Source organism: Tetrao urogallus (genome assembly GCF_951394365.1).
Source record: "Tetrao urogallus genome assembly, chromosome: 21".
Classification (NCBI taxonomy): domain Eukaryota; kingdom Metazoa; phylum Chordata; class Aves; order Galliformes; family Phasianidae; genus Tetrao; species Tetrao urogallus.
In genome coordinates this window covers 6,848,905-6,858,351 of record NC_136834.1, presented here as the reverse complement: position 1 = coordinate 6,858,351, position 9,447 = coordinate 6,848,905, and the positions used below count along the sequence as shown (strand labels likewise).

The 9,447-nt window shown below is 47.8% G+C and overlaps 1 protein-coding gene across 1 annotated transcript in view; it reads right to left on the bottom strand.

The window, feature by feature from the left end:
* Nucleotides 1-3,985: 3,985 nt before the first annotated feature.
* Nucleotides 3,986-9,447, bottom strand: part of IGSF21 (immunoglobin superfamily member 21) — a gene marked incomplete at both ends in the record, with an annotated part of 32,816 nt that continues 27,354 nt past the window's right edge. The window contains 7 exons of the mRNA XM_079545655.1: nt 3,986-4,059; nt 4,282-4,320; nt 4,403-4,595; nt 4,753-4,838; nt 5,868-6,309; nt 6,906-7,021; nt 7,443-7,561. Of these exons, the coding sequence (XP_079401781.1) occupies nt 3,986-4,059; nt 4,282-4,320; nt 4,403-4,595; nt 4,753-4,838; nt 5,868-6,309; nt 6,906-7,021; nt 7,443-7,561 (1,069 nt within the window). The remainder of the gene's footprint in view (nt 4,060-4,281; nt 4,321-4,402; nt 4,596-4,752; nt 4,839-5,867; nt 6,310-6,905; nt 7,022-7,442; nt 7,562-9,447) is intronic.

Genomic DNA, 9,447 nt, shown 5'->3' with positions numbered 1-9,447 from the left:
AAACAAAGAGACTCTGGGATAACTTAAGGAAGCACAAACCTGATGGGATGGAATGTATGTCCTCCATGCATCCTGCCACTTCTGCTTCGCTCCATTGCTTTTTACTATTTAATAGTGCTGGAAGGGAAAAACAACTTCCTTGACCCAAGAAAGGTTTTATTTCCCTGTTCTGTCTCCCTGAGGGGTGAAGCCAGGTGAAAGCTGAGCACGGGGAAAGAAGGGAGGAGACAGCCCGCAGCTGGGCAGACCTTTGTTCCGACGCAGAGCAGCTGCTCTGCACCACCAGATGAATAATTTGGCAGCACACTAACAAAGGGTGACAGGAAGTATCCCAACAGCCACTGTGTAAACTCATTTGGTGGTGAGCCTGAAAGTGACAGATGGATAATGAGCCATGGGGAGAGGGGCTGGGGTCTTGGGGAGGGCAAACTACTGCAAATAGAGCTGGGGTGGAGGTGGAAAAGGAACTGCAGGCTGGAGTTATGGTGTGCGTAGCAGGAGGATGTGCTTCGGAAAGCAAAATCATTGGGCTGAGGGAAGAAAAATGGTATAGGGAGAAACTAGAGAGGTGTGAGCTGTCATTTTGAAGGTGTGAGTGCTGCATCGAGGCTTATCAGGATGCATGCAAGGATGGGAGTTGCCAGAGGTGGAACTGAGGCACAGACGTCATACATTTTTCCTACTTCTCGTGCAAAATGTCATGAGCGTGAGCAATTCCCATCTGAATTCTGAAAAATCTGGGGAATTGTGCATCCGCATGGGGAGGAAAGAAGGGCTATTGGGCCATCCTACGCATGGCATCCCCCACTAGCCTCTGCTGAGTGGGCTGAATTCAAAGGGAAACCACGAACTTCCTTTTCCCCCAGGGGCACTTCTCTGCACTGAGAGATGCAAAGGAGCGAGGTCCTGCACGAGCTGAGGAGGTAAAGAACAGCACGAGCTCTTTCAAATGGAGGAAAAAAAAAAAAGCACAACCAAACCAGCCAAAATGTGGGTGTTGTGCAAACTCGGTCCTGATGCTGTAAGGATTTGCTGGGAAAATGACAACTTGCGATACTGAAAACTGTGATGGGTGTGTGGGAGACAATCAGTGCTAGTTTCTTACCTGAGAGATGGGGAAACTGAGGCACCACTGCACTCTCGTGGAACCAGGTTTCATCACTCATGAGCTCAAGGCTGCAGTACCACTCTGCTTTGTGCAGTACTCTGTTTTTCAAGACTGTTCTGTATTTGTGTGTGCGTTGAGGCCAGGGTGCATTTTGGGGCTTGGCTAATTGGCTCTGTGTGTCATTCAGAGTCCATCCACCTGTATACGGATGTGACCCTGGGGTTTCTCATCTCTTGCTGCTGTGACTGTTAATCAGCACTAAGATCTGCCTAGAGGGCTCCTTATGCAGGGAACATGAATTACATGTGCCTTTGTAAGCAGCCCTGTGAACTCAGCCAAGTAGCTGTGTCCAGTAACGATAGAACAGAGGCAGGAGGGCACTGAAGAGGCTATTGCTTGCACATGACACATCCCTGCCTTTGTGTCCGCATCCCATATCCCCTAAACCTGGGGGCTTCCCAGTGTTGGACATGCTGCATCCTTGACACATAGGCTACCAAAGCCCCACCCTGGGGCATACTGCAGCGTGTGGTTTCTCTCATCATGTGCTTTTGCAGGGCTTAGAAGGACTAAGAACCTTGCAGGAATTGTGCTGGAGCAGGGAACATAGCCATTGCAAGCTGAGGTGATGTCCTGGCTCTTGTCACCCTAATTGAATGTAATTGCTGCCTCCAAATTTTGCTAAAACCATTTCAAAGTCCACTGAAATTAGGGAACATGGATAACGCCAGTCCTTGGGGTTTTCAGCTTGCGTCATCCCTAAGAAGTGTGATTAATTTTTCACAAGCTAATCGTATCTCTTAGGCAGATTGTCAGTGGAAGATCTGTCAGCTCTCATCAATAATGAACCAAGCAGAGCAGCTCCGTAACCTCGCGCTCTCCTGCATTATTCACTGTCAGATCCTCAACAACAGGAGTCTGGTGGGGAAAGAGATGGGATTTAATCGATGCCCTTCATAATTCCATGTAGAATTGCATCAGGTGAAGGATAAGGGTGCAGGAGGCGATGGCCGGGCCCAGGTTATGTGTGGAGCATTTGGTGAGGCGATACCATTCTGTGTCACCCTCTAACATCAAGTCCAAACACACTGATGTTTGGACTTGATGATCATAGTGATCTTTTCCATCCTTAATGATTCTATGATTCCATCACGACTGCTCATATGGCAGATGAAGTGATACAGCTGCTTTAACACTCGGTGAGACAAAATCAAATCAGCCATTTCTGCCCAAAGTGAGAGTTTTATGTGTTCCTTCGGTCATCATTTGGGCTGTACTAGTAATAAGGTGGTCTCAATCTTCATTCTCTCTGCACACTGATAGATACTGCCATAATGGGTGGGTTGCGGGTTGATGATTGGAATAGATGATCTACAGTTGGAACTGATGATCTTAGAAGTCCTTTCCAATCTTAACAATTCTATGATTCTATAATCATAATCAACAAGAGCCAAGTGTCCCATATGGATAGCAGATTTGGGATGCTGAGCCCATCAGCTCATCGATCCTCTTCCACTGGTGGCACTTCTCTGAAGCTGGTGCAATGAAGTGGGTGATGGCTTCGTTATGCCTGTTTCCATGGTTATAGGTGATAATGTTGCATTTAAACAGAGATCTGGGGGTCTGCAAATCCCCATTTTCACAGTGAGCAGGCATAATGGTTGTTTAATTGCATTTGGGTGAGAGCCCCGGAGTGCAACTGGAGTTGCTGCATTTCTGACCTAGCAAGCAATATCTGTGCCATCAGGAATCGTGCTGCATGGTCTATAGCAGGCGGGTAACCCAAATAGCATGGATTTCCCTGAAAAGAAAGGTTCTCATCTTAAACAGATACAGAAAGTGTCTGTAACCTACTTTGAAGCAGAGGGCAGCTGGTTTGTAGAGCCGAGGATTCAGCAGCTGGCATCCTTTCTTCCTGGCAGGGATTCGGATGCTTGGTTCTTTTTGCTTCAGGATGAAAGCAGAGCTGCTAATCCTCCTAATTCCCATCCATCTGGGGCCTCTGGAGCAAACTCGTCCCTGCATAGCTTCCAGCCGAAACTATGGTGCTGAATGGTTTTGTACATCAGTAGCAACTCCTGAGCCACTGTGTGTTTATTCAGTTCCTTTGAGGTCTGGAAATTGCTGGCAATGGTGAGTGGTAGGAAGTGAATCTGCTTAATAATAATTAATCATAATAGTAATAATACTTAGCACTAGTATGAGGCTTTGGGAAGCTGAAGTGCTGCACGGCTGCTGGCTAATCCTTCAGAATTAAGTTCCTGGAGGAAAAGGTAGGGGAGTGAATGCCTGCATAGGGCTGGCTTAGCACCAGAAGGGTGGTGTGGGGCACAGTTATTTTAGGGTCTACGTCCCCAGTGGCACTCATGCTGGTCACGCGCACAGCTTGTGCCATGGAGCTGAGTCCTGGTGCAGTAGTGCAGTAGGCTCAGGATCATCCCTTCTACCAGCCTGAGCGTGCACTAGAGTTGGTATAAATGGAGGGACATGGTCCCTACTGCTTTCTTTCCAATAGACATTGGGCCCTGGCATCATAGCATAACTGTGTTCCTCTCCCAGACCTTGGAAAGCCACTGGGTTCCCCATGGCAGTCTTGGGTACCCCAAGGTGGTCTTAGGTACGCCAGGCCAGTCCCCAGATGTTCCTTCAGTTCCCAACCCAAGCTCTCTACATACAGGAGGACAAAACATTCAGTGCAGCCTTCTACAGAGGGAGGTTTTTTTTTTTTCTTTTAATTAAATTGTCCAAGGAAGCCAAGACACAGACAGAAAGAGACTTAGACTGTAAATAGCATAGAAAAAAAAGAAAAAAAGAGAACCAATTGGCAGAGGTGTAAACGACAGGTGGAACTGTACAGAGGAAGAGGCAAGTGAAGCTTCACGTTAGCTCCAGGATCACTGTTAGGGTGAGTGCCAAAACTAGTCTGAAGCTGCGGTGGCTGGTAATCGAACCTAGGCAGGAGGAGAAAAGGGATGGAGAATTCAGGGATTTCCATCTTGATCACAGAATCTACTATCAGTTGAGTTAGGAGAGACACTTTAAGGCTGTCTTGTCCAACTCTCCTGCAATTAACAGGGCCACCTACAGCTCAATCAGGTGCTCAGAGCCCCTTCCAGCCTGACCTCATGGGGCCACCACCTCTTAGACTCACCTCACCTCCAGCCACCACTTACCATTGGAGTCCTCTGTTCCTCGGGGAATATTTGGATTTTCTAAGGAAAAGAACCAGCAGAAAAATGGGTTAAGAGGGAGGAAAGAGGAAAGGGGACATGTGGGGGAGGGGCAATGCCGTACCAAAGACAATGAGGCGGGTGTGGGTGTCAGTGGAACCCAGTGGGTTCTGTGCAGTGCAGCGGTACATGGAGCCATTGAGCTCAGCCGGCACTCGCTCCAGCACCAGCTCCTTCCCGGCGTGCTCGGCACTGCCATCCAGGAGCCGGCTTCCCACACGGGTCCATGTGAAGAGGGGCTCAGGGAAGACTTCGTTCTGCATGGAGAGGACAGCAGGGTGGGTTTTGTGACCCTCAAGCCTGGCCTCCACTGTCCCAGCTTTATGGCCACATGGCAAACTTGAAGTGCTGGAATGGATGCAGGGACAGCATCACCCCATGGCAACATGGACAACACCACATGGGGACACTGACCTGAAAGCCCTGCACCAAGATCCGAACAGTGTCTCCAACCCGTGCTCTCACTGGGGTCATGATGATTTTAGGGCCCTTGGGAGCAACTGCAACAAAACGGGATGGGGAGAAAAGGGTCATCAGCCCTTGGTTGGGGTGAACGACGATTTGATGTGGTGCTGGTCAGCTGGGGAGGCAGACTGTTGGGTAATTGATGAACAGATGATAGACAGCCAAATGGACAGGTAGGCAAGTACCCTGTTGACTGATGAGATTGATAGAGAGCTGCTACAGGATGCATTCATAACTGAAGTCATTTCCTAGCCAAAATGAATTTCACCCCACTTTGTTTCCTCTATGGCACATACCAAAACGTCTCTGCAGCTGACAGACTTCCCCCTCCCCCCCCCCAAAAAAAAAGCAGCAGTCCTTCCCTTAAGGTGCCTCCGTTTCTAGGGAGCCCTGGTATCACCTCCTCATGTCATCATGCAGCTCTATACATCACCCTGTTTTGATTCTTGGGTGTATGAAGAACCCACCCCCCACCCTCTGGGAAAGAAAAGCAAAAAGGTGTAAAGAGATAAAAAGGCAAGAAATTTCAAAAAATGGAATAAGTGGGGGAGGGGGGGGGGGAGGAAAGCAAGAAATGCAAAAAACCAAAACAAACAAAAATTCCAAAAAAAGCTAAAGCAAAACAAACAACAAATTCAAAAGTGTACTAGATGTGAAAAAGCAAAAATGAGCAGCAAATGCAAAATTGAATACATGCAGAAAAGCAAAAAAAAAAAAAAAAAAAAAGTAAAAAAGGCAATAAATACAGAATTGCAATAAATGAAAAAAAGTTTAAAAAATGATAAATGCAAAATTAAAAAAAAAAAAAGGCAATAAATACAACATTGCAACAAAGACCAAAAAATTACACAGGTACAGTTGCAATAAACAAAAAAAGAGAGATGCAAAAACAGGCGATAAACACAAATGCAAAAAAGAAAGAAAGGAAAAAACATGCAGTTAATGCAATAACTGGAGAAAAAGCAAAAATATACCTTCCCCACTCCCTCCCCCCCCCCCTCCAAATTGCAATAAATGCATGAAGAAAACCAAGAAGTTCACCCAACCACAACTGCTGTCCTTACCGAGAGTCACCTCTGACTGCATGGGCATGGAGAGCGCCGGATGCTTCACCTCACAACTGAAGAGCGCATCGTTGTCAATTTGGGGGTTGAGGGTCCAGGTGAGGGTGGCCCGTGCCTCCACTGTGCCATCACTGATGGGCACGTGTGTGTGGCGGAAATAGTAAATGGGCTCCGCCACATGCACCCAGCGTGGGAACTCCCTGCTCACCACAGTTTCGGGGATGGCTTCAGTGGTGGGACCCCGCTCAGCTGTCAGCCCCCGCGGGGGTTCTGCGGTGTTGGGGGGCCCGCCCCCCATTTCTCCCTCGGCCAGCAACTGGGGCACCTTGGTGTCATCCAGGTCACGGTGTAGGAGGTTGCGAGGTGCCCAGTTCCCAGTGGCAGCTGGTGGCTCTGGCAGCGGAGTGGCCTCAATGGGCTCCCCATCGCGCTTGAAATATACCTGTGGAGGGGGCAGAAGGAATAGGGAGCACACGGCAGTGGCACTGGGCTACCTCCTGGGCCATTCCCTTGGGCAGCTGTGAGTCCCCAGAGCTCTGCAGAAACATGCTATGGTGCTAACGAGCAGGAATTGCCTTTGCTTTGACACTGAATGTATTAATATACATGTAAAAATCCATATACTAAACATTAAATAGCAGAATTTCCTGTTGGACATCCAGGGACAACATGTGTGTAATAACAAAAGTACAATTTAAGATAGGTCAGAAACAATTTTGGTCACAGGATAGGAGAAAACAGAATAGAAAAGAACAGAGGATGGAATGGCTGGGAGGGATCTGCAAAGACAACTGAATAGAGAATAGGATAGAATAGTTGGAAGAGATCTACAAAGATCATTGAACAGAGAATAGGGTAGGATAGGCTAGAATGGAATAGAATAATTTCAACTGGAAGGGACTTACAAAGATCTTTGAGTCTAACTGTCAGGTCACAGTGAGTGTACATATACAAAGCATCTCTCTCTCCAATCCCCTGTTCTCTGCCAAAGGATTGCAGGGACCTGACCTACAGATATTTTCAGAAACAAATTCTCACCAGTGGGGCAGGCTTGCCACCGGACACTACACACACCAAGGTGAAGTTCTGTGCCTGGTAGCGGCTGAAGGGCGCTGGTGTGTCAGCAGCAATCACTGAGATAGATGTTGGCGGAGCTGCATTGGGGATGAAGAGCTGGAGAGTGAGTACAGTGCCCCCATCCCATCTCCAGCATCACCTCTTTGACTCCCTGCAATTCACTGGGGTTGTAAACTGGGAAAATACGAGCTGGAGGTCACCCCTTGAACCATCACCATAATGTCTTGGTGGTGGTTTGAGCATGGGGTCTGACCCTCCTAAGGGTTCCCCTCTATCCCCACCCAACTGCTCACTCACCTATCACTCCTTATCGTCACCATCACATCATTGTTTAGTCATGACTGCCACCACATCATCACCACCACCACGCTGTCACTACCTCATTGTCCCCACCACCCTGTCATCACTACCTTATCATCCCCACCACCTCAACATCATTTCCACCACCACGTTGTCACCAACTCATCATCCCCACCATCACATCATTGCTGCACTCACCCATCACATTGAGGAATATATTACCAGACGCCAGGACCACCTTCTCCCGTGTGGCTCGGTCATAAATGCCGACGTGACACTCATAGGGGCCACTGTCCGAAATGCGAACCTCGGGGAGGCTGGGAAGGACAGAGGGGACTCATTGCCAGCCCTTACTCCAGCTTCCCTCATCCATAGCAAGGAACATCCTGCTAACAGTGATGGAAATGAGCCATAGATCGATAACTATTAATAACTGCAAAGGCTTCAGGAGTGAGCTGTGTAATGCAGTTTAGCAGCTGGAGTTTACCAGCACTGGCAGCTCCTCAGGAAAGTAAGTAATGGCATTAATGAAAGAAGAAGCTCACAGGAAGTAAAGGCACTGCTGAGAGCAAAAAACTGCAAACCACAGACATTAAATGTTTGCAAAATGCTTATGGGAAAGGCTCAGATGCTATGGACCCCTGTTTCCAGCTGGGCAATGCCACAGCTATGGAAAAGTGCACTGGATAGAAGCATCAAAAGCACAAATTCTGAGCAAGCATGGTCCTATGCAGGGCATGCTTTGATCTATATGCCATCTAGATTTTTATATGTATTCAAAAAACAGTAGAGGAATGCAGTACAGGAGGAAATACTCCAACCAGCTGCAAAGAGCCACCTACCAGTGCAGCATCCTGCTGCAAAAATTGGGATGGGACCACCACACAGCCTCCCATTGGGACATCCAAGCAAGAGTATCATCTGTCTAGTCCCAGTTTTACAAACAAAAAAAACTTCCAGCCCCCAAAATGGATTTTCTGCAGCACTCAGGCATGCACTTTGCAGGGCTTCCCCAGCTTATGGGGGAAACAGAGTGGCAAGCAGGACTCAGCGGCTCCTCGCTGGAAGCCTCTGGCTGCCTTCCCATGCCTACTACCATGCAAAAGCCCTGCTAGCGTAAACAAGCCCCCGCTGACGTGAGCAGTCGCTTGGCAGTGCCTTTTAGCGGCCGTGTTACTCTCAACTGAGCCTCCGCCATCTGTTGCAGCCTCTAATTACCCATGCACGCATGCTTGGTTAGCAGAGAAGAGGGAAGGGAGAAGCAGTTGGAATTATTTCGGTGTCTGCTCCATTTCAGGCCTGTCCTATTGCAGTGGCTTGAGATCTCTAAGCTTACTTGGAGATCTAGATTTGGGGGGAAAAAAATGGTCCCAACTGGATCACGTTGAGGGTTTCTGCCGCTATAATCCCAAGGATAAGGATCCAGCCCTGCTAGACAGAGGGATGGGATGTTTGGAAGGGACCTACAAAGATCACTGAATATAAGATAGGTTAGAACAGAGAGGACAGGATGGAAGACAGGACAGGACAGAACTGTCAAGCCCTAGTGATGCCCCACTGCACCCTTTGTACCTTGCAGCCAGGCTGGTATCCCATGCAGATGCTCAATGTAGGGTGAGCAGGATGCCCTACAACACACCTCTCTCCTCCCTGAGAGGATTTTTTTTTTTTTTTTTTTTTAATTTTTTCTTTGGTCAAAATCCACTGAAATACCACTCAATAGATTCAAAAAGCAACTTTACGAGCTGCTGAAGCAGCCACCAAAACAGGAAGACACAAGGAGAGATCCCCTCACCCCCAAAAAAGTATCAAGCCAGCGATTCAGAAAATGGGCTCTTTTCATACCCTTTGAGAAACAGCTCCTTTCTCAGAGTTCAAGGCACGTTGCTGCTTTCCACTGCAAAAAGGCAATTGCGTACAAATATTTCTAGCGCAAACATCCTGGACTGCATGGTAATTCAGATGATTTGTAGGCGATGCACTGACAATTACCGATGCTTTTAAGTGCTCAATTCTAGGGCAGCAGAATTTTCTGCTCTCAAATTGTATTAGTTCTACAACACGTATAAAAAGAAAAAAAATCCACAAAAAAAAAAAAAAAAAAGGAGGTTTCTGAGACAAAATACTGTTAGGGTCAATGTGCCTTAAAGAGGGTGAATTTGGTACATCTTCATCCCCATAGGATGGCTCAAGGATTGCCCAT